At 37.1% G+C, this 25,912-nt stretch overlaps 1 protein-coding gene across 1 annotated transcript in view; it reads right to left on the reverse strand.

Annotated features, from left to right (window-relative positions):
- Positions 1 to 293: 293 nt before the first annotated feature.
- CAP2 (cyclase associated actin cytoskeleton regulatory protein 2) overlaps positions 294 to 25,912 on the reverse strand; it is a 120,858-nt gene continuing 95,239 nt past the window's right edge. Inside the window, exons 8-13 of the mRNA XM_016155878.2 lie at positions 14,533 to 14,722; positions 13,378 to 13,553; positions 12,217 to 12,340; positions 12,058 to 12,140; positions 4,298 to 4,438; positions 294 to 974 (exon numbers count right to left, since the gene is read on the reverse strand). Of these exons, the coding sequence (XP_016011364.2) occupies positions 891 to 974; positions 4,298 to 4,438; positions 12,058 to 12,140; positions 12,217 to 12,340; positions 13,378 to 13,553; positions 14,533 to 14,722 (798 nt within the window). The 3' untranslated portion in view covers positions 294 to 890. The remainder of the gene's footprint in view (positions 975 to 4,297; positions 4,439 to 12,057; positions 12,141 to 12,216; positions 12,341 to 13,377; positions 13,554 to 14,532; positions 14,723 to 25,912) is intronic.

Consider the following 25,912-nt stretch of genomic DNA (forward strand, 5'->3'; position numbering starts at 1 on the left):
GCTATGGCTTTTTCATATTTACTTTTGAGCCTGGTCAACAAGTCTGGCCAGTGGAAAAGAAAGTAGTCTATAATAAAACATTAAAGACATCACTTACAAGGCATATTTGATAGGTTCAAAGTTGGAAAACAAAAATCAAGCTCGATCTTAGAGTAAAATTGTGAGGTATTATATCTGTTTCCTCCCACCAAGCTTTTGGCATGAAAATCTTTATGCAGAAAAGTAAAAGTTTTTTACGTGACATGGCAGAAAAATATTTTAGGTAACTCATTAGAATTTACTTTTGGTTTTTGGTAACCGTAAAGAAAACAAGTCTTCCAAGGACTGAGAAACTAAATATGCTCCTTAGTATGGACTTTTGTTTTGTAAAAATATAGGTTAAATTTGTATTCATTTTGACAGTGTATCAAACTGATAAAGGTGAACATGTGGTAATAAGAAAAAAAATAGTAGATTTTTCAGAGCATACAACTCCATCATATTGAAATTGTCTAAAAGGTAAAAATGTACATCTTAGGTTCTCAAAGGTTTTATTTCTCAGCTAGCAATTAAACATAAGTGCAAAAGTGAATCATGCAATATTTTTACCTATCAGCTACTGTGTTAATGATATGAGGGGAATATAATATCTTTTCCCTTTAAATGTGCAATGCTCACAAGTTATCATGTGGAACGCAAATCACACACGAAGGCAAATCATGAAGAAATGTTAAATACTTCAAAATGCCAGTGAAAGCGTGCCAAAAATGATTGTTTCTATAGCACAGAATTGTTGGAGGCCAAAACTAAAGCAGTAGATGCTACTGCAACTTCTAGGTCTTTAATGCTGCTTTGTTACTGTTGTTGTTGGGAGGTGGGATTCAGATCAGGGGGTTCGGTCTCTCTGGAGGTTAACCTATGATTTCTGCAGGTTCAGTGACCAACTTGGATCCATCCCACGCTGTCTTGAACTGTTCAGGAACAGGAAATTCTCTCTGGAAAAAGGCAAGAGTAACAAAGTTATTTATACCAAGGCTTCCTTTGGCAAAGAGATGGAAAGCTGATCAGTGTCACATGACAGGAAAGATAGAACTCGAACCTGTATCATGGAGAGGACTTCTGTGCCACATGGAGAAATGTGCATAGTCATATGTTAGTTCTGTGACTGTCAATCTCAGCATTAAAGCTAGAACTTATTAAGAACCAGGTATTTTTTAAAGCCCTGGATATATGTGAACTCTGTTAATTTCCCACATCCCTATGAGCTAGATATTAATTGAGATGCCACCTACGGAAAACAGAGGTTAAGCAACTGGTCCAAGATGGTATCACCGGTAAGCAGGGCAGCCAGAGTTCAAACTTAGCCTCTCTTACTCATGACTTTCCACCAAACTTAAACATGCACAGAAATCGACTGCAGAGCTTGTTAAAATGCAGATTTGGATTTAGTAGATGTGGGAAAGATATTGACAATCTGCATTTCCAACAAGTTCCCAGAGGATGCTGAGTTTGCTGGTCCCCAGTCACACTGAGTAGAAAGGCTTTATGCCGGTGTTATCTGTCTACTTGTTGATGAAATATAAAAATGTACCTCGGGTTACATATAAATTCAACATTCATCCTGCCACCCTACTCTTCCCATTGAGAAATACATGCACATGCACCACGAACATATACCATGCACTATACATACACCACACACACACACGCATGTAGAATAGCCAAAATAAAAGTAGTGTGGACTCTTTCCTTTCCCTTGAGAGTGAGTCTCCAGTCATTTCAGAAGAGAATCAAAGGAAGGCGAGGAGCAGTCACCTCGGCCCCGACTTCTGTGGTCTCCCTAGACTTCCTGTACACAAAGTGCTGCTAAAACCCCAACTGTTTGATAAGTTGATGCCTATGCTCACCATCGGTAGATGTGCTAGTTCATGGGATACACTTATATTCCTAGATGTAGGATCCAACTGCTTCTTTTGGAAGAAGCCATTATTTAAAGAGAAGGTCCTTTCTATACTGTGTGATGAATTCTCCTTGAGTGAAATCTGCAACGCAATCTTAAGATGAAGCAAAGGAGCCATAGTTTTAATGTCTCTGTGTGAGCACACGTGTGTGTGTGTGTGTGTGTGTGTGTGTGTGTGCGCGCGTGTGTCTGTGTGTCTGTGTAGCCGGTACCTTTTCTGGGGCTCTTCCTGATGAGTAAACAAGGCCAGGTAGAAAATGCTCCGGAGTGAAGCATCTCTTTGATGTTAACAGCACTACAGCTGTTCCAAATCTTTTTGAGGACTAAAGTAATAGGAATATGATGAAGTATCTTCTCTGGGGACTGATTTCTTTGGGGATGAATCAACCCTACCATCCATTTCCAGATGACAATGCTCACAGGAGAACCTCAATATTGCTCCCTATGATCTCCAACTGGAAAATGTGTGAACAGGGCCTAGGCCAAGGTACAAGACAATTTATGTATAGAAGGAAGACTTTACTTTTTTAAGCTCAGGTTCTGACCAATACTCATCCATTAGGTAAGTGGATCTCACTCTTAACTCTACACTGGAATCACGTAGGAATCTTTAACAAGTACAGATGTCTGGGTACTATGCCCAGGGATTGTAGCTTAATTAGTCTGGAGTGCTCACCAAACCCCATTGCTTTTCTAAGATCCAGTTCCCATGCAGCTGAGCCTTTAGCTTAAACAGCTGCAAAGGCCAGGGCTCACCCTAATTTTTGGCTCTCCTCTCTGCAGTTGTTCTGTATTGGCTTTAGCACTTCAGTAGTTTGTTTTAGGTGGAGAATGTGAGAAGAGACTCTTTAGCTCAGGGTAGGCTGGCCATATACCTAATAGTGAAGCATGGGCCAATGCTGGCAGTTTTGTTTTTTAGACTCAAATGACGAATTCTAGGCTTCAATAAGTAGCATGTGTCTGGGTCGTGCTGAAGAACTTACTGAGAGGTGGGGAAAAGGGAGATTAGTGGGCATTTGGTCCTGTTCAAAACATCTACTGAGACTTTTGGTCCACGCCCAAAGGTCCTTGATATTTGGTCCTGTCCAAAACATTCAAGCTTAGAAAACGTCTCCAGGTTCAAACAGCCCATAATGTTTATTTCTACTTTTGGGTTACAGGATTAATATATAAAGAGTACTACCATGTTTTATTGATTCAGTAATTGCGTTGTGGCTCTATTGCCAGTAATCGCCCTTCTTGCCTCGGTAGCCCGGCTAGTAATGGGTACACGGGGTTAGAGAGGTGGGTTGGGATTTGAATCTTGCAGAAGAGTGGGATTTTTATTAACTATGGACCAAATGTCTCCATGGACATTTGGACAGGACCAAATGTCCCACAAGGAAGGAGAAAAAGAGAGCAATCATGTCATCTGTCTACAGAGATTAACCTGAATGCTGGCTAACTGTGTAGACGGTTAGTGATTGACCCACAGGCTGATGAGGGCCCCTTTTCTAACTGTGTGCCTGCTAAGTTTTTCTCCCATCCTTCTTGGTTTACTGGTCCCTTGCACAGTTTGAATCCGAGGGAATGATCTCCGGATTTATTTCCACATGTCAAAGAAGCAATAACTAGTAGGAAGCAATAACTTGCTTCCAAATAGCAGCGACTGGCAGGCCCACCACACTGTGTGATGCAGAGTATGTATTTATTTATACTTCTTTTTCAATGTGTGAAGGTATCTGCATGCTTCTGTTAGAAGCTGCTTTGTTGGGAAAAGGAGGCAAGGAAGATAAATGGTGGCAAACTCCCTAAGGCTAGTGTTTCTTGGAAGGGTCACTGCACAGAGTGTTGACTTATTAAAATACAGATTCCCAGACCCTGCTCCAAGCCTCCTGAATCCCACCTCTAGGTGCAGACTCTGGGAAATCACGTTTTCATCAAGCTTCCCAGCAGATTCTTACGCTGGGTTTGAGAACCTCCAACATAAGAATACCTACACAAATAGGTCTACTTATTATCATTCATTCCCATTTTCCATAAAGCATTTCTCTCTCTTTTCTGGTTGCCTCCACCATAGCAAAGGAAAATATTTAGTCCTAACTAATATGAACTCAGATGCACAGTGTACTCTTTGAAAAAAGCTAGCCTATTAAGGTAATTATTAGTAAACTGCCTTGAGAATCACTAATCTTGGAGAGAGCATAGTCAAGAAACTAACAGGGTAGAAGATATGTAAAGGCGACTCTGAATGCCACTCCTGCCTGTGAATTGTTCTACAAATGAAGCTCATAGATTGGTAGCTGATTAATCGAGCTCTAAGAATGTTAATAACGAAAGCTCAAGAAAAATTCTTACAGTCTTTTAAAAGGTACTTACATAATCGCCATCCTGAGGGATAAGTATATTCATTTCAGATGACTTGGCACTCACTATCTCACAGTCTAATGCATATTCACTGAGGTATATGTGGCAGCCTTCTGTTTTATTAATGGAAATTGTTGGCACTCTCCCCATTACCTGAAATAGGAACAGAAATCTGGGACTAAAGCAAAGAAATAGAAATACAGTGTCCCCAAATAAGTCCAATCCAGGAGCCTAACCAAGCATTAGGAACAGCTGGGTCAGGGCCGGAGAGGCTGGTTCACATCTCTACTCTGAATTTGTAGGTGTCATTTGGGGACAGAACAAAAGGACCACACAAGGGGATTCTTAAACCTCAGGGTTTCTTTCCTCACTTGAAATAAAGGGATTAATTTGAAAACAGCAGCTAAATGTTGAGAAAAAAATCTCACAACCCCAGTTAGTGGATTTGAAACATATATTTGATTTCATGATAAAAGAAACAAGATGCATTTGCTTTTATGTGCTTAAAATTTTAGTTTTGACAAATCTCTAGGAAAATTGAATTAAAACAAGTACTAATACTGTCACTTAAGAGCAAACAAATCATTCTGTAATTGAGTAGATTTCTCTTGAACCTAAATAAGAATAAATGAGAAACATTACAATTCTTTTCACATAAGTCCTTTGCTAGATAAAAATCTCACTGGCTGAATGTGAAGCTTAAATGAGATAATGAGTGTCTAGGTATTTTGAAATGTATTAATTTCAGGAGTGAAAACTGGAGACTCAGTTCAAGCCACTCATTGTATAGGTAAAAGGGACCATACACAAGAGGAGGCAATTCTTTGTATTATTTACAAATAACTAAGTGCTATAAAAATTTCAATCAGTTTTAAATTTCTCTTTACCAGTCAGTTTTCAGGCATACCCCCAAAATCTCTATGGGCAGACTGTTCCCCCAAAGAAGAACGTATTACAATTCTATAATTTTCCTTCTTATAATGGTAATTAAAGCGATAAACACATCTCCTCTTTCACCCTGAAGAAAAGGCTGAATTGCAAACCAAAGGAACAACTCCTGTTGATGGTGCAGGTGATGTAAAGAATTCCTTAGAGGGAGTCTAGCCGGGTCACCACACTTCTTTGTTTTCTCCTCTCTCCATAGAAACTGGACACTGAGTTGGAACTGAGCCCCAGTACAAAAAAAAAAAAAAAAAAAAAAAAAAAGAGGCAGAGGTAGTTTAAGGTCAGGTAAGCACAGGGCTTTGCCATAAATAAAATAAAATAAATACATATATCTGTATTTCAAGAATGTGTCAGCAGTAACGTACTGGCAATTTCTAAATTTGTTTACTTTGTAATGATGAAGAGTATTTACATAATGACCAGACTGTATGAATACCAGGCAAGTAAAGGAAAAGAGTAAATTGTCAGTGAGTCTTTCTCATGAGACAGAATGGGGCCATCTGAGGCAAGCACATTATGCTAATACATTTTATTTAGATTTATATATTGCTATATTATGTTAAAAATGCTGAAACGCCCTATGTATTTGAAAACCTGAAAAGCAATAGCGGAATTAAAAAAATAGCCCTGATATGGTAAGGAAAGTCCCTTCCACAGCGTTTTGGTCGGTACTGCATTAGAGTAGACTATATACATGTGCTTTCTCTCTGATAGTCTGTGAACACTTTAAGAACAGATTATTTCTTATCAGGGAACTGGGCCAAAGAGTAACTCCTCTGCTGAGTGACAGGTGATATGTGATTTTGCCCAGGCCAATGCTCTAGCATTTAATACAGGTTTCTGTGTTAGTTTTGTTTTTCAAAAATTTATTTCTCCATAAAAATATCCAAAATTTCATGGAATCTCCTAGTCTCTTCCCTCTCCCATAATTTGTACTCTTTTGTAGGATAGCTTGCCAAAAACAGAATTACTGGACTAAATCATATGAACTTTAGTCCATGCCTTTTTTTCCTCTTTCAATCTTTTTAAGCAGCATTATTGAGGTAAAATCCACAAATATAAAACTCACCTAGTTTAAGTGTACAATTTAATTATATTTAGTAAATTTATAGTCATGCAACCATCACTTCAATTCAGTCGTAGAATATTTCCATCATCCCCAAAATATCTTTAATGCCCATTTATAGTCAATCCCTGTCCTTACTCCAAGGCAACCACTAATCTGCTTTCTGTCTCTATTGTGTCCAAGCCCTTTTAAAACAATGTATTAAATGTTTTAAAAATTTATTTATTAAAATAAAAAAATTTCAATTGCAGTTAACATTCAATATTATATTAGTTTCAGGTATACAACATAGTGATCAGATATTTATATAACCTATAGAGTGATTCCCCCCGATAAGTCTAGTACCCACCTGGCACCATGCATAGTTATTACAATGTTATTGACTATGTTCCGAATCTATGCTGTACTCTACGTCCCCGTGACTATTTTGTAACTGCCGATTGTACTTCTTAATCCCTTCCCCTTTTTCACTCAGCCCTCAACCCCACTCCCATCTGGCAACCATCGATTTGTTCTCTGTATCTGAGTTTGTTTCTGTTTTGTTTGTTTCTTAAATGTTTTAAATAGGTACTGACGGTCACATGATTTGAACATCCAAAAATTCAAAAATTATTCAGTAAAATGTCTCTCTCATCTCTGAGCTACGTTGCCAAGTTTCTATCCCTCTTGAACAGATAACCCCAGTTTATCCTTCCAGATTATTTTTAGAACACATGCCCATATTATTAAAAAACTGATATATTTCATACATGGAAACATACAAAGAATAAATATGTAAATACATGTATTTCTGTCAAACAGCTTTATCAGGATTTTACATTTTTTTTTTTTTAGGACTATATCATTATGATATCTTTGAAGCCTCCTCTATACCACCCACCACCTCACTGACCTCCCTACCTCCCTTCCCAGATGTAACTACTCTTCTGAATTTTGTGTTTTTCATACCAGGTCTGTCCCTTGGGTAGGTGACCTTGAGCCCTCATAAGTATATTTAATATGTGCATATTGTTTTGCACATTTTCAATCTTTACATAAAGGAACACATTGTACAGTACCTGCCATTCTGTAACTTGCCTTTATTGCTCAATGTTGTTTTTGAGATTTATCTATTTTCATACATGTAACTATAATTCATACATTTTAACTAGTGTACACTATTCTATTGGGGGATTTATTTATTCATTTACCAGTTGGTGGACATTTAATTTTTTTTTTTGTTTTTATTGTCATTATGAATGATATGGCAATAAACATTTTTACATGTCTTGTGGACATATGTACTAGAATTTCTTTAGTGTATATACCTAAGAACAGGATTGCTTGGTTACAGGATATGAATGTTTTTAACTTTTTTAGATGGTGCCAGTGAGTGGAACAGATTTACCTCCCAACGGCGATGTACCAGGGTTCCCATTGTTCCACTGAGCTAACAATCCTTGGACCATCATATTTTTTAACATCCAGGCAGTCCTCTGACATACATGAGATTTAGCTAACATGCCCCTTACAAAGTAAGGATAACTTGAATACAAAACTGATGAGTGTGAAAAGATATTTAATTGTGGTATTAATTTGAATTCCTATTTCTATTAGGTAGGTTATGTGTATTTTCATATATTTATCAAACACTTGTTTTTTCTTCTCTGAGGCGCTTTAAAAGTTTTTGCCCATTTTTCTATTGGATTATTAGTCTCTTTCTTGTTGATTTGTGTTAAGTCCCTTATAAACTCTGGTTATAAATTTTTTTTTATGATCTACATTACAAGTATCTTTTTTCAATCCGTGGCTACTCTTCCATCTTTGTAATATGATGTCTTCTATTGAACATATAATTTTAAGTTTTTAATAACGTTATAGATACTACTTCATTTCAATTAAAATTAATTTTAATTTTAATGTGGTTAGATTAATCTGTCCTTTTCATTACAGTTTGTGTTTTTTGAGACTGCAAAGATTTTCTTCTGTATTTCAAAGTTTAGAAATATTTTATTTTAATAATTAGGACTTTATTTTTATGTATGGTGTGGTAGGAATTCAACATTATTTTCCCCCCATGGATTGTCCTAAAATAAATCTCCATGTATGCATCTGTCTATTTCGGTGCTTGCTATTGTGTTTCATTAGTCTATTTTTATATCCCTTCAACAACATAGCACTTTACAATGACTCTTAATATCTGGTATGCAAGTCTCTTTACCACTGTCCTTCTTTAAAACTGTTTTTGCTATTCTTGTCCATTTTTCTTCCAAATGAATTTTAAGATCATTGTTCATTAAAAACTGTTGGGATTTTGGTCAGATTTCATAGAATTTATAGATCGAATAAATGGCAATGATTGATACTGATGTCTTTCTGTCCATTTATTTATATCTCTTGTGTTCTTCATGAGCACCTTCTATTTCTCTTGTTTAATTTTTTCCCAGGTACTTTACAGTTTTTGATGCTGTTTTAATCTTATTTTCTATTACATTTTCTAATGTTTAATTGTGGCATAAAGAAATGCTATTGATTTTTGCATGTTGATAATGTGTTCAAACATCTTGCTGAATTTCTATAGTTTTAAGTTTGTCAAAACTCTCAGATTTTATGTAAAGGCAATAATTTTGTTGAGAAATAAGGACATTTTTGTTTCTTCCTTTTCCAGTTTTATTTTTCTCAATTATAACCTTTTACGCATTTTTTGAACAGAAACGATGATAGAAGGAATTCTCTTTTTGATTCTAATGAAAAATCTACAGTTTCAAATGAAGAATGATTTTTGCTATAGGATTTTGATAGATTACCCTTAATTTGGTTGCAGAAATAAGTATTTTTCCATTTTTTTCTAGAATTATTAGCTACAGCTATATCTGTTTATATGTATGTGTATGTATTTGAAAACATGAACTCATGTTCTACATAATGGTATAAAAGTGTTCTTTCCTTTTAACAAGATATCATGGCTATCTTTATAGGTGACTTTTAAAAATGGTTACATAGTATTCCATTCTACAAAATTCAGAAGTTTTAAATTTTTAAGTAGGCATATCCATCTTTTTAAATAATTTCTTCTATTACTTCCCAGTTTAGAATTTTTTTGTATCCCTCCAGGTATTTGATGAAAATTTAGAACTGTTTTCTTTACTCCTCTATAGTTTCCTGGTTTATATTTAGTTCATTAGTTTTTTAAATTTTGAATGTGATTTATCCATATTAAAATATAATGCTAAGTTCTTATACATGATATCATCACTGCCACCCAATTCCACTTCTGTAAGAATAAAAGGAAGCTTGAAATAAACGCTCTAAAATTAAGAGTAGGAATATTAGACTAGATTATTTCCAATCTTATTTCTAGTTTGCTTTTTGTTTTGGTTAAAAATAATGTGAAGTGGGAGGAAGCTTAGGTCTTTATGTAGGAGCTTCCACTATCCAAAAGAGTTCTTCAGAAATCGTGGAGTCATTATTAGGTTTCTACGAACCATACCTGGCCTTGAGGAATTGGACTTTTTCTGATGATGAGAGATTTTCTCAAATTTTCATGCATAATACTTTGAGAGAAGCAGTGTTATTAAAAACATAAATGTGGTTATCAAAAATACTATTTGTACCAACAAAACAAATAATAAGTATTGAAGAGGTTGTGGGGAAAAAGGAACCTTTATACACTGCTGATGGGAATCTAAACTGATACAGTCACTGTGGAAAACAGTATGGAGGCTCCTCAAAAAATTAAGAATAGAATTACCATATGTCTTGTTTGCTTACTGATATTTTTAGTGCTGAGAACTACACCTGGCATATCAGACATATTCAATACATATTTAGCGAATGAATGAATGAGTGCTTGATGCTAAGTAATGTTGGACAAATAACTCTCATTTTAGAAGCTGAAGTGTGATTTGAGAATGGTCAAGTTTCCATGTTTACAAGGTGAAGGTAACCATATATGGGTCTGTGAGACATTACTTGGTTGCTTTCTTTTAGTTTTCTATCATGGAATGGAGTTTATGAAGAGATGGAAGCAGAATGGTTATGGAAAGGGGATTTACACAGAAGCACTGAAGAGAATATATGGAAATGGAGTGTGAAAGAAATAAATGCATCCATAGAGGTTATGTGGTAAGAATATTAGAATTTGGGTCTGGAGAGGACTTAAAATCTCTCAGCCTGCCTTATGTCTCAAAGAAGGGAACTCAAAGGAGAAAGGAAGTAAATAGGCCAAGTGCACACAGTGGATGAGGGCAGCGAGGGAGCTAGCGCCCAGGTCTCATGGTGCCCAGTTCAGGACTCTTTCCTATTAAACAGACACATGCAAAACCAGCTTTTTAAGTGGCAGTTAGTAAAATGTAAAATGTACAATTGAATCTACTCTAATTAAAAATGGCAGTGGTGACTATGAAAAACAGTATAGGAGGTTCCTTAAAAAATTAAGACTAGAGCTACCATAGGACCCAGCATTCCCTCTTCTGGGTATCTACCTGAAATTTTTGAAAACACGTATTCGTAAAGATATATGTACCCTAATGTTTATTGCAGCATTATTTACAATAACCAAGACATGGAAATAACCTACGTGTCCTTTGACGGATGACTAGATAAAGAAGATGTGGTACATACAAACAATGGAATATTACTGTTCCACAAAAAAGATGAAATATTGCTATTTGTGAGAACATGGATGGATCTTGAGAGTACCATGCTAAATGAAATATCAGATGGAAAAGGACAAGAACTGTATGATTTCACTTATATGTGGAATATAAAACAAAAAGCAACAAACAAAACATATAGACTCATAGATACAGACCACAGAACGATGGTTACCAATGGGGAAGGTGGGTAGGGGGAAGACAAAGAGGGTAAAAGGGGTCAAATATATGGTGATGGAAGGAAACTAGACTTTGGGTGGTGAGCGCACAATGGAGTAGACAGATGTATTATAAAGTCGTACACCTGAAATTTATATGTTATTAAAAAAGTCACTTAATAAATTTAATTAAAAATTTTTAAATGTTTGATAATGGTGAAAAGTTCAGTAAAAGAAAAGACAAAGATCTATAAAACTAGAATTCAATTTTAACAAACATTATTAGGAAACTTCTGATAATAAGGGGTAATTAACAATATGGAAATTGTGTAATCAAAGATAGAAGTTATAGTTGGCCAAAGGTAAGAAGTTCTTTAGCTTTTGTGTATTATAAAATCCCATTTGGCTAACTCAAAATTACTAAAGGGATGCAGATTTTCTCTTGTTTTGCAAATTCAATTCCAATTCTACTTTTCAGGTTGTTTTTTTGATGATTTCATTGACTCTTCAGAAAAACGTTTCCCCTTCCTTACCCAGAATCAGTTTTTCCTGAGGGGGGAAAAAATCTCTCCAGGATGGTGCTATTATGCTAGGAGACCCTCTTAGTATTTTTGTTTATTGGTTGATTTATTTTAATCGCTTACTCATCAAACATTTATTCGACACCTACTATGTACAGGTACTGTGCAAGTTTCTGGGGCTGTAAAGATTACTGAACTGTTTTTAAATAGAGATAGTAAACCAGCAATTAAAGTGTAAAATAGGATGTGTTCTAAGAGATTGAAAAGGAGGAATTAACACTGTCTAAGAAGTAAGAGGAACTTCAGAGGAGAGCGGATGATAGAACTGTGTCTAGAAAGAAAGGGAATAGGAGTTTTCTAGGTGGGCACAGAAGGCCCCTTGCAGGCAGAGTAGATGGTCTGTACAAAGCCAGAGCGGGGGCAGAACACGGCTGAAAGGGCCACTTACCTGCATTTGAATGTCCTTGGAGTTGATCACTTCCACAATGCCCACCACATTGTCAAACACCAGGCCAAACTTCTTACAGTTGTCTAGGAAAAAATACTTCACTAAATACACAGAGCATGTTAATATAAGCAACTTATCAAGGTAACTACAGAACCCTACCAATTGTAATGGAATTTATTTTCCCTTTCATCTGTAGGGTAGACTTATTGCATTTGAAGATGTAAGCCACTTGTTTCAATTCAGTCTCTGAAATTACAAGGTCATTCCTGTCCTCTTGGTACTCCTAAAATTAAAACATACGCAAATATTAAATACAAGGATGTATAGATAAATTAAATCTATTGCATATTGAAATTAGTATGGAATTCAGCATTCATTAATGATAGCTTTCCAATATGTTCTTTCTTTTAGAACCATTTTCTTAGAGACTAAACCGCAGCTCTTACTGTGTCATTGTAAGATTTTGAATGGATAGGACCTCTGCTTGGAAAGGGGTTGGTGCCAATTTGCAAACAGTCGGGTATGTGGTACCCTGGCTAGTGGGTGGAGATTGAAGTAGGGATGTGAGAGCTTTTTGTTGCGTCTGGACTTAATGATGGTGCAGCAAAATCTAGTGTGTCAAGAAGGAGTTGGGTAAATAGGCTGGTAAGGGTCACTACAATGTATTTTCAGATCATGGCAACCTTTCTGAGGACTTTGGTCTTTAATCTTTGGGGAAGCCCTCGGGATTAGCAGGGAGCACCAACTTCCATCCACATTCCAAGTGTCTGTCCTGCTGAATCGGTAGGTTACATTAACACCTCTGTCAGTGCGATAGAATAAAACATCCTACAGAAGATCAGAATGTTGCACAGATTAAAAGTTTATGGAAAGAGTAGTCAAACTCAGTGACATAAAGTAGAAAGGCAGTTGCCAGGGACTGAGGTGACGGGGAATGGGGAATTAGTGTTTAAGGGGTGAAGAGTTTCAGTTTTAAAGATGAAAAGAGTTCTGTGGGCGGATGGTGGCGATGGTTGCACACAGTGTGAAAAGTACTTAATGCCACTGAACTATACACTTAAATGTTATGACAGTAAATTTTATGTTATGTGTATTTTATCACAACTAAAAAAATAATAATTTAAAAAAGTTTAAGAATGAATGGGAAATAATGAAAAAAAATGTTTATGGAAGCATTCAGAGAGGCCCCCATTTTCTATTTTAGCCAGGGTTTTGCTAATGTCATTTCACTTGGAAATCCTTAAGACCTTGGTACACAGCTTAGCTGTTAGTCTTTATGTCAGAGCATGTCAGGAACAAAGGTTATAGGGCTTTACTCACTATTCTCCATTTCTTTCCTTCCAACTCGAACACAGGAGCATGCTTCTGAGGAGGATGAGATTTGGGAGACTTGGGGCCTGGAGTGTAGGTTTTGGTAGGAGATAGAGTTTGTCCTCCTTGAGCCCGCAGATTGGGATTCTTGTATGTCTTCTGATCATCTGTGACATGCCGAAGTCCTAGGAAGGTAATAAATATACAAACACATTTCTTTTATATTTCATACAAAGGGAAGTGTCCCTAACTTCTTAGATCAACATGATAAAAGCAGCTCAAGAATTTTTGTTAATGCTATTTTTATAGCAGTCTAGTGTTTTCTCAAGGTTAATAAGCAGTCTGAGACCTGTATAAATTAGAGTTAATGGAAGCACTGTAAGGATTTTTCAATTTGAGGAAACTTCTTTAAGGGGATAAGATGAGAGATAAAAATTCTGCAAAAAGTAAACCATAGTGCCAAAAAGGATCACTCGATTTATTTCTTTCCTCATGGCTGAATCATTCCCTAGATGTACCCAAATGTTAGAGCTTTCCAGTATGGATATGTCAGAGTACAAAACTGATTTTAAGGTTACAGACCTATTCCCTTTGCGGGTGAGGAGACAGTGCAGCTAGTTGGAGCAAGAGAGAAATTTAGAATTTTGGGTTCTTAACTCCAAATTCAGTGCATAGGGACACTTATACCATACTTCATTCCTACGACCTCTGCGAAGCGAAAATACATTTGCATAGTTTTTGGCAATGACTTTATTAAATGTTGTATGATTATTTTTTAATTAATCATTCACTGTGAGGACAAAAGTTGTTCCATGACATAATTCCTTGACAAGCCTGTACACTGCTTGAGGTCACACGTGCTATTGTTTGTCATTTTTATTTCACTTGATCTTGATGCCTTGGTTGTAGATGGCGTTGACATGCTTGTGCAGTGCAGTGGTCAATTTGGAACCCAGAGTCTCTGAGTTCTTTCTGGTCCATGCAACAGCTCACTGAGCCCATCTACATTGACACGAACACTGCGGACTCCCACCTTCCCTGTGTGTTGGGGACTGGGATGGAATGATGCATCCATCACTGTGGGCTTTGTGCGTGTGGGGGGGGGGGCGGGGCGCTATGTGCCTGGAGCCCAACGGAGACAGCTTCAAGGTCAGGTTTCCTCACCTTTCGTAATTGTTTCCCCTTGGTTAAGCTGTGCAAATAAAGCTGAGCGTGAAGGAGAAGACTCTTCTTTTCTGCCTTCATTTTCAAAAAGTGGAGGTGGCCCTGGAGGAGGTGGAGGAGGAGGGGGTGGAAGAAGGCCAGGCCCAGGGGAGAGGGCAGACAATACTGATGTGGTTGATGCTACTGGACCCTGTGGGAGAGAGAAAATGGAAAGCACTACGTCAAGGCCGATGTTCTTGCTGAGAGCTGGCATTTTGCCGATGTCAGTTAGAACCTGTTGCCAAAGATGAAGTGGGGTTCAAGATTCACAAAAGGGCACCCAGGGGTTACACTTGTGCACCACCAGTCGGTTTGGGAGGACCTGGGACTGAGGGGGGATTCACCTTAGGAACACGGAGCATGACTCAGTGGTACGGCCCTGTCAGTAGAAACTCCATGTTCAAGAGTCATGCAGCCAACTCATAGGCAAACAAAGCTATGTTCACAGGTTCATGTCCAAAGACCAGGATATGAATGAAACTGGGCCTTGGCCAACTGCGAATCATAAGAAAAAGTGATACAACTAATAAGAGGATTCGCTGTTTTGGGACACTGGAAATTGCAACCACCAATAAGAGAGAGTGGTGAAAATTATCCAGTGATTATTAGATGTTTTTGAAGCTTTTTGAGCAAATAAAGAGATACTAAAACTCTTCCTCAAAACTCATTTTTCAAATATGCACGCCTCAAACTGACCTCTAGGCAAGGACCATGTGTGATCTGCATGCTGTCAAACCTGAAGGTGGTCAGAGTCCAGGATCCATCTGGTGGTTTGGTTCATCTAGTACAGATTGTTAATGAACCAAATAAAAGCTGAATTTCTTTTGAGCAAGATTATGCTTATTCTTATTTTCTATGCTATGTAAAGTGCAACCTTTATTTTCAATATGAAGTTCTAACAACTTCAAATGGCAGTAAAAGATGATAGACAATAGAAGGATGTGTTTTAACTTCATAGAAGGCCCCATAAATGCAATCATCATAGAGTTTAAGACTAGCACGAGAGAAATACACGTATACAAAAACTGGTTATATATCATTTCACTTTTAAATCCTAAAGTAGAACACTGTATTCCTGTGATAAGAAATTATAAGCTAATTCGATGAAATAAAAGGGCAACTTAAGTTGAGAATGATAGAAATGTGGCTTAGGCCACATTTTTAATACCGAATACAAGATCTAAAACATTACAGAGTGCTAAATGTTAACAAAGACAGTGCATCTGTATTTGCCTAAAGAACCCAGTTTTACAAGTGTCAATATCAGGTTTTTAATCTGTGGTAGTTTTTAGCTGAACAACTCCACACAATTTTCAAAGTACTTACATAATTGCTTTTAAGTATAGAAGTACCCGGAAAATAAAAGATTCTTGTCTTACTACAAATTTCTAGTTACAAAAATAATCATAGGAATGTAAATACAGCATAAGGAATATAGTCAATAATATTATAATAATTATGTACGGTGTCAGATGGGTACTAGACTTATCAGGGAGAATCATTTCTTAAGTTATATAAACATCTAATCACTATGTTGTACATCTGAAACTAATATAATATTGTATGTCAACTATAACTGAAAAATAAATTTCAAAAAAGATTCTTCTCTATTTATAATGCATGTCTTAAAAACAGCAAGCTAGGGATCTTGTCTCCTGAGGTTATAAATTGTGATGCTTTTTTACTTTTAAGGAAGATCAGCCTGACTCCATCAGGATTCTCAGGTCAGGTAGAAATGGTTACACAGTTCTTGATACTGACTCCCCCCCCACCCCCAGGATCTTAAATGTTTCTTATTATGTTACTGGGGTGAAATTTGAGAATTTGCTTTGAATCATAAAGAGTATACACTATAAGCTTTGTGCATCAAATAATATTCCAGTTCTCGGTTCCAGACACTGAGAGCCACGAAGTATTATTTTTACTCACAAAAACACATAACTCGAAAATAGTCAGCGAAGCGACAGACCCCTTTTGCACATCTGAAACACTGCCTCTTTATAGTTCTCCTATTTTGTGGAAAGGGGAGACGATACTGGCTTCTAAATCTTAGAATGATTTACGTGTCCTCGCTCAGCATTCAGAGCCTCTCTCCAAGAGCCATAAAAGGACACTGAAACCAATAAGCCACATATTCAACTTTTTGGAACTTTGATACATTCAAATGGCTGACCCAGGAACACTAAACAAAGGATTTACTGCAATGAATGTTGAATATAAAAGCCAAAAAAAATAAGAGAACTCTGGACCAGCTGAAACTCTGCCTTCGACTTATCCTTTGTGGGTTCTGGCTCATTCCTCTATCAGCCCCTGCGAGAGCATAAAACCAGGCTCTGGTTTCCAAGGTGACTTTACAATTAGCATTCAGGGGCTTTACTGCATACAGTGTGGTGAAAGCATACTCATTAAACATTCTCTCAACAGGACCTCTGTGAGCTGCCCCTTGCAGCTCAACTTTGCCTCTTTCTCCTCTTCCGTAGGATATTGTAGCACACGATACCAGAGCTTTTTACACTCACATGTGCCTGTCCATGAGTGGTAGCCACATCGACTGGAATCCCAGACCAACACTAAGTCTCCAGGCATCCCAATAAAAACAGAGGGGAGATGGTCAGGGAAGGGAAGGGAGCCAAGAATTCTGGAAAGTCTAATGTGTGCCAGATACTAATTGTTTCCATTTATTTAACAGATATTTAATTCTCAGTATAGGACATGCTGTATGCCAGGTGTTCCCAAACTTGTCTGAACATTAGAATCATCTGGGATTTCTCAGAAATCTCCAAACCTAGGCCACATTGCAGAAATGCTCTCTGGGAAGGTGGGACACAGGCGTCTTATTTTTGAAGCTCTCTAGGTGATTCCAGTGTGCTGACGAGTTTGGGAACAACCACTCTATGCTATGTGCTAAGATTAGTCTTAGTCATCAGAAAAATATTACTAGGGCTGTATTGAAATCCCTCTTTAACAGAAAATGAAGCAGAAAATCAGTAAGGCTGACCCAATATTAAAGGGCCAGTAAATGGCAGAGACATAACTCAAGCACATTATCAGCTTGATTCTAAAGCCTTCTTCAAGACTGGTGGTTGCCAGAGGTGGAGGTTGGGATAAATGAGTGAAGATGGTCATAAAGTACAAACTTCCAGTTATAAAATAAACAAGTCCTAGGGATGTAATGTACAACGTAGTGACTATAGCTAATAACACTGTGTTGTATATTTGAAAGCTGCTAAGAGAGTAGACTTTAAAAGTTCTCATCATGCAAAAAAAATTATTAATTACATGTTGGAGGGATGCTAACTAGACTTACCATGGTGATCAGTTTGCAATATATACAAATTTCGAATCATTATGTTGTAAACCTGAAACTAATATGTTATAAGGCAATTGTAGCTCAATGAAAAATTATGAAAAAAATAAAGCCTTTTGCAGGGAGATTTTTTTATGTCATATTTGGATTTTTTTTTTTTAATAGTCACTAGTCAGATTAAAGAACCAGAGATATGGGCTACCTTAAGACATAGGTAGTGCTGTTCCTGGGCCTGTGGCTTGATTATGTAAGACTGAAATATTGGGAGGTGGTGTAAAACCAGCTTAATTGTTCCTCCATTACTCCTTGCTCCATCCCTCTAATGCCTCAGCAGCTGACCAAACTCCTACAGCCAACTCTGGACCCAGGCTTGATGCAATGGGAATATAAGAAGTCTTGGATGTTGACACTAGCACCCCAGCTTCAAGTCACCCATGACGCTGGTTTGTAGTTACTCTGTTCCCTGCTTCTAAAACTGGCCTCTCCTCTTATTAATTTTTCCTGAGTACCAACTGGTTCCAGTAATAGGATACTTGCACCCAACTCTTGGTTCCCTGCCTATTGCTCAAGTTGTTCTGGAATGGGGGCCTGACCCCTCTCCCGGGGACTGGCGACTTTAGGACATTGTCTCTTGGTGTGATTTCCTTTTAGAGAGGAAACTCATGCCAGAGGTAACACACCAAGTTGTCTAGACTGAATGAGAAGTAGTGGATCAGATCAGGGCCTCGAGCCTCGGTTGCCTGTTGAGTGATCCATTACTTCTCATTCTCAGTGGGATGTAGGCCCTGTGGGAAGTGGAGCTAAGAGGAGAAAAGAGCCCTGGGAGAGGTCAGGCTTGGCATAGCTCATACTTAGGTTAGGTCTGTGTAGGGATATGATAGATCGCTCCAGATGGGCAAACTTGTCTAGGGATACTGAGACAAGGGTTAGACCAAGAGTACCTGCTCCCGAAACCTGAGCGTGTCCTGGAAGAGTTGCAGGGATGACATTTAATTAACTTGCCAACCACATTCATTTCTTGGAATGGAGGGTATGGGGTCAAATCTACACATGCAGAATGAAACAAAGACATTTAATAAAAGATACAGTTTACTTGCACATTATCTGAATATTTCTTGTCCTTCTAAAGGAACCCTTTTCTTAAGAAAAATTCTTTACTGTGTGTTTTACCCCAACAATTATTTTTATTTTATTTCTATAGTGTAGATTTATACCTCTAAAAACTCAGGACCTATAGAATTATTATATCTTGTGACTGGCCCAGGTCACATGGACTGGAAAGTAAAGGAAAGACTTAATCTTAGTTAAGCAACAATGACCCCCTATCCCCACAAATGCTTTTTAAAATACTGTTTCAGCTATGAAGGCGAATACTGGGAGGCCCAGTCTCGGAAAGTGGTGGGGATGCTGGGGGAGTGGAGGCTGAGTCTTGAGTACCTCAGAGTCCCAGACTGCAAACAACTGAAAAGTACATTTTATTAAAATCATTTTAACAATAGTTTACAACTTCAAAAAAAGCAGCACATTTAGTATTTTAAATGGCCATATTCAGGGTGCAAAGGTTCACTTATGTTACAAGAACACAGCACAAAATCTAAAAATGTTGCGTTTGAAAGCTCTATTAAGATAAATTTTGTGAGCAGATATTTGATTACACACTTTTTTTTTTGGAGGAGGGCACAAAGCCTTTTCAAAACATCTGCAAATCCCTTTCTCTAAATTAATTTTGACTGTCCTGGGAACAGCTGCTTCCTCTGATTTTAAGTACATGAACTATCACTATAAAATAATGAAGCCACTGTATGTGGCACATAGAAGGCTTGTAGTGTTTTTAGTTTATACATACAGATAACATATAAAATTGTATAACTATATAATATGTATATAATATAGTTATATACTAAAGAGCATAAACTTTTTCATTAAATGTTACTTGAAATAATTACTAATCATTTTATTCCTTCAGAATTTAAATTTTCTTCTGAAAGGGAAACCACTTCTGGTTCTTAAATGAAATCTCCACATTGTTTTGCTGGTGGCAATTACATGTGTAATTAACAACCTACTTCTATTTTCAACCATAAACACTATTCATTGCCCTAGTTATCCAGTTAATTCAGGTATAGTCTAGCTTTGGACCTAAATGATCTACAAAAAGAACTCCAATTATCTATTTTGTTCAGTTTGTAGAAACCAGGACTAATGGGGTACTTTTAGACAGAGATTTTATGTCTTTGTGACAAAATTAATCAAAAAGCGAAACACAACTGCTTAAGGAAAAAAATCAGCTGCAAAGTTTTCCAACTAAGATTTTCTGTTTAGTAATTAAATTGTTTGGAAATTTTCAATTTTCACATTTTAATTTCTAAGATTTTTGAAAACCCTACAATAAGGGCAGCAGATAATTTGGTCTAAATAGAACCTAACTCTTTAATAGATGGATTGAAAATGAATTAGAATAAATGAATTAGAATAAATAAATAAGGGCTCATTTGTCAGTTTATCCAACAAACATTTACCAAGAGCTACCTTGCAAGGACCTGGGTATATAATGACGAAGTGGGCATATGTCCTGTTTCTTTTTCTTTTTTTAATTAAGTTTATTGGGGTAACATTGGTTTACACAATTGTATAATTTTTAGGTATACATTATAATGTCATCTGTATATTCTATTGTGTGTTTACCAAAGTCCTGTTTCCTTCAGCTACCATATATTTGATCCCTTTTACCCACTTCGCTCTCCTCCTACCCCCCCCCCCCATATTTGACCCTCTTTAACCATTTACTGACCCCCTCCTCCCTCACCCCTTACCCTCCGGTAACCACTAGTCTATTGTCCCTGTCCATGAGTCTCTGTTTGTTTGTCTTGTTCATTTGTTGCTCTTAGGTTTATATCCTATATATAAGTGATAGCATGTGATTTTTCAACCTTTTCTGTCTGGCTCATTTTGCTTAGCTTGATTATCTCAAGGTCTATCCATGTTGTCACAAATGGCTGTATTTCATCTCTTCTTATGGCTGAGTAATATTCCATTGTATACATATACCACTGCTTCTTTAGCCAATTATCTATCATAGGACACTTCGGTTGTTTCCATGTCCTGGCCACTGTGAATAATGCTGCTATGAACATCGGTGTGCAAATATCTTTTTGAATATGTGTTTTTAAGTCTTCGGGGTAAATACCCAGTTGAGAGATTGATAGATCATATGGTAGATCAATTCTTAGGTTTTTGAGGAAACTTCATATTGTTTTCCTTAGTGGCTGTACCAATTTTCGGTCTCACCAGCAGTGTATGAGGGTTCCTTTTTTCCACATCCTCTCCAACATTTGTTATTACTTGTCCTGTTGAATATAGCTATTCTAGCAGGTGCGAGATGGTATCTCATTGTGGTTTTGATTTGCATTTCCCTAATAGCTCATGATGTTGAGCACCTTTTCAAATATTTGTTGGCCATTTGTATGTCCTCTAGGGAGAAGTGTCCGTTCAGGTCCTCTGTCCATTTTTTGATTGGATCATTTGTTCTTTTGGTGTTATTGAGTCATTTGAGTACTTTGTACATTTTGGATATTAGATCCTTATCAGAGGAGTTGTTTGCAAATATATTTTCCAATTCAGATGGTTGTCTCTTTACTTTGTTGACGATTTCTTTTGCTGAGCAGAAGCTTATTAGTTTGATATAGTCCCATTAATTTATTTTAGCTTTTACTCCTTTGCTTTTGAGATCAAATTCATAAAATCCTCTTTAAGTCCAAGGTCCTTGAGCTTTGTTCCTATGTTTTCTTCTATGCATTTTATTGTTTCAGGTCTTATATTCAGATATTTAATCCATTTTGAGTTAATTTTGGTGTGTGGTGACCGACAACAGTCTAGTTTCATTCTTTTGCAGGTGGCCTTCCAGTTTTCCCAGCACCATTTATTGAAGAGGCTTTCCTTTCTCCACTGTGTGTTTTTGGCTTTCTGGTTGAAAATTATTTGCCTATATAAATATGGGTTTACTTCTGAACTCTCGATTCTGTTCCACTGGTCCGTTTGTCTGTTTTGCTGCCAATACCATACCGTTTTGATTACTGTCGCTTTGTACTATAATTTGAAGTTGGGCAGAGTGATGCCTCCAGCCTCATTCTTTTTTCTCAGGATGGCTTTGACATGTCCTGTTTCTTAAGAAGCTTATAATCTAGTGCAGGGGTCCCTAACTCCTAAGCTTATAATCTAGTGCAGGAACGAAATGGGGCTGCACAGTAGGAGGTGAGTTGCAGGTGAGCAAGGAAAGCTTCATCTCTATTTGTGGCCACTACCTAGCACTAGCATCACTGCCTCAGCTCCACCTCAGATCATCAAGCATTAATTAGATTCTCATAAGAGCACGGTCCCTGGTGCCAAAAAGGTTGGGGACTGCTAATCTAGTGGGAGCGTCAAGTGCATAAATAAATAATTGTAGATCCAGTTTGATATGTGTCATGTGTTATATGAGCAAAGGACATTGGAGCACAAAGGAGGAAGTGACTAGCTCTTCTCAGGACAGTGGGGTCAGGGGAGCCAGGGAAGGCACTGCTGTGTTTTAGGCCTGGGCCATATCATTGAATGCATCTTAATAGAGGACAGAGGCTCTATTAAGAGAGGCATCGAAGGGTTTTAAGCAAGGGAGAAATATACATATATGTACATATAGAGATAACATTAATCTTCAACTCTAAAAATAGGTCAGGCAACCTATATCTTGGCCCAATTTTTTAAAAGTAGAGACCAAGAATATAAAAAAATATCATGTGATATTCTCTTGGAACAATTGGGTTATGTCCCTCACAACAAAGCTTTTGTTATGATGTTTCTTCTATAAAATGAACTTAGTGATAGTAATATTTTGAGCCATCTATCTTTAAGTATTTGTAGAGATCATAGATAAAGCTAAAAGATGAAACAGTTGACATGCAGTGGTACCGTTTGTGGGTTTCCCAGCCTCCATCCTTTCCTCAAGGCCACCAAGCCAACTTCCCTTCATGATCACACACACCTGGCTTTCTTCTCTTTCTTGGTTAGATGCTCTCTTTAGCGGTCCAGCTTGAAGCCATCCTGGCCCATGAATCACATGGTAGCAGTAACAACTTACATGTGCCCAATTTCATGCTTTAAAAGCAGTTTAAAAAGCACAAAGCCATTTTAGTCACAAATACACTTACATTAACATGCTAAAACTACAGGAATTCTCAATGTTGTACAACTGAACATTCTGGTCAAATGCTATTTATCAATTTTTCTAAAGACAAAGAATCTCAAGTGGTCTTGTGTAATATGAAACATAAAATAAGAGATGATTAACCTCTCATATATCACAATATAAGGAAGGGGTTAAAAGAAGAAACTATCAGTTTCAGAACTAAAGACTAACTTTTATATACATAAATCAGTTTCACGGCAGCAAGAGATGCTTCACAAATTTGTGATTTAAGGTTTGTTTATGTTTTAGACGTCAAAACTAGTTTCTATTTTCTGTGAGATGTAGTTTGATCATGAACTGAGTGAAACTGATACATTTCCAAATTTGTCAATTTCTATAAGTACTTGCAAATTTAACATTCATATTTACATCACACTTTTATTGGCAGACAACTATAATCAAGAAAAAAGATTGCACATAAACTAACAGACGATCATCCCATACAACATAATTGTAAGCCAAAGTGAATTTATGACTTTAGTCTTTATTCTCTTATTTTTATCACTTCCTATAATTTTAAGACTTCTTCTGCCAATGAAAACAAAGTTTCTGGGGCCTTCCCCCCAAAAAAAAACAACAGAATTGTTAAAAATACTACAATGAAGTGCTGTGTAACAATTTAAACATACGCTTATTAATATTTTTTAAAAAGTCAATTTAGGGAATATTTCCTAGTTCATCTATAGTTACAGAACACTACTTGAATTTTTGGTTTCCATAAAAATATCAGTGGTGCTTACTTATATGTAGTTGTAACAAAAAAGATGGTACCACAGTTAAGAAAAAAATATGGGGTCTATTTTGTTCACTTTCCTTCGGAGGTAAGACTCCGAACACCCTTATGTCAAGACAGAAGTAAAGAAGAAAGGTAATGAGAACCCAAATCTCATGGTTCTGTTAATGACTTCTAATGGCCTCATTCTTTCCTGTTCTCACTACCTGCCTGTGGTCTCTGTATATCCTGTCTTTGATGACTTGGAGGGATGTGAGCCATGGCAGTAAGTGAAAAAAGACAGAACAAGAAATAAAGTCCCTTCGAAAAGGAATAACAGCTTTAAATTGGAAAACAGTCTGGGAATAACGTACACAATCTGCATCAGTTCATAGAAACCACCTAGTGTTTTTATACTTGTTCTAATTTATATATCAAATGTGGCCCTTCGAAAAACATAGGTAGTGATTTGTGTTCTACAGAAAAGTAGAAATGTTTGATAAGAGCAGATCAAGGCCTCAGAGCAGAGTTCAGAAGAAAAGACTGAACACATTCTGATTCACTCAAGCAAGCTGGCTATTTTGTATAAATGGTCTTGATAAGTAGCCTCAATTATTACTTTGGCCTCGCTTTGCTCTTGCTCTCGGAACCAAATCTGGAATTTCCAGATTGTCTTTTCTTCTTGCCTTCCAGCATTGGCAGCTTGAAAATAAAATTTCTCATAACAAAAAGGAAAGATAAAATTAAATTTTCCATGGGAAAATTTCCCAGAGATAAAGATAGCAGAGTATACCCATCAAAGAGACAAACTATAGATAGCCAACTGTTATATGGAGACGAAGAGTGACTGACATGTGGCTTGAATTATCTGGACAACTACCTCATTTGGCCAAAAAAGCTTAAGTCTGAACTATTGTCGAATCGATGTTTCTGATTTTTCTTTCAGATTTTAAGGTCATAAACTGTTGTATTCCTCAAATTATCCATACTTAGTAGATGGCAGAGGTGGAAGTGAAAATAATAGCTGTTATAAAGATGATATAAATTATCTTTATATTATATATATGATGTATATTATATATACTATGTTATATATTATTTACTTAGGAAAACAAAAAATTTTTTCTCAATTTCAGTTCCAAAATTCACAGGAAAGATTAATTGATGCTTTGGTCTGGGGAAAAGGTGGGTGATTAGCTTAGCATGCATCAAGGGTGCAACCTGGACCAACAAACTGTGGTTTGGGCTCAGCTATATGTGAGCTGTGAAGGGTTTGTTTTACCTTTAAAAGACAATTTGCAGTTTCCCCCTATATTCTTTTTGCTGAATCTAATATTAGATTACATTTCCTGAGTTTATACCACCTGGGAATAAGGGGCATGCGGGTGGCAAGTGACAGGTGCAGGGGAGGCACTGGCAACCAGTATGCCATTGTCTATAACAAAATACACCTCTTATGACCATTGCTGTCATTTGATAGAAGAAATAAAGAAATATTATTTACATGGCTCTTGAACAATGGACACAATCTGCAGTTAATGGAATAACACTATCGAAAATTTCACTGTGGAGAAATGTGATTACGAATTACGTTTGATTTAGCAAATATGTTTGGCGATTGGCCCTGTACCAGTCATTGCTGCACACTCGAGGTGGATTGGGGAAAGGACTCTGCTTTCAACGAGCTCACAGGCTCAGAGGAGAGAAGACACTTCTGTGTTCCCAGGCAACAGGCACTGGGCTCTGGGTCTTCATGTCTTGCTCAAGCTGTACCTTGTTTGGAAGGCTTTTCCCCAATTTACTATCTGGAAAACTCTTACATATCCTTCAAGGCTCAGCTCCAAGTTCTGTTCTTTTGTAGACTTTCTTCAGCTTTCCTAAGAGGAAAATTTCTGTTTATTTCCTATTCCTTCACTACAAGGATCCGTTAGGGACCCCTTTAAGATAATACTTGTAATTTCTTGTCTACAAATTCAGGTTTGGCCATCTCCCAAGCCTGAGCTCTGAAGAGCCACTCATTATTTGTCTTAACATCACTGGTAGTGTGGTCCAGTGCCTGAGACACTGTACGTGTTTCATAAATATTTACTGAAGTAAATAA

The sequence above is a fragment of the Rousettus aegyptiacus genome, unplaced genomic scaffold, assembly GCF_014176215.1.
Source record: "Rousettus aegyptiacus isolate mRouAeg1 unplaced genomic scaffold, mRouAeg1.p scaffold_m13_p_1, whole genome shotgun sequence".
NCBI lineage: Eukaryota > Metazoa > Chordata > Mammalia > Chiroptera > Pteropodidae > Rousettus > Rousettus aegyptiacus.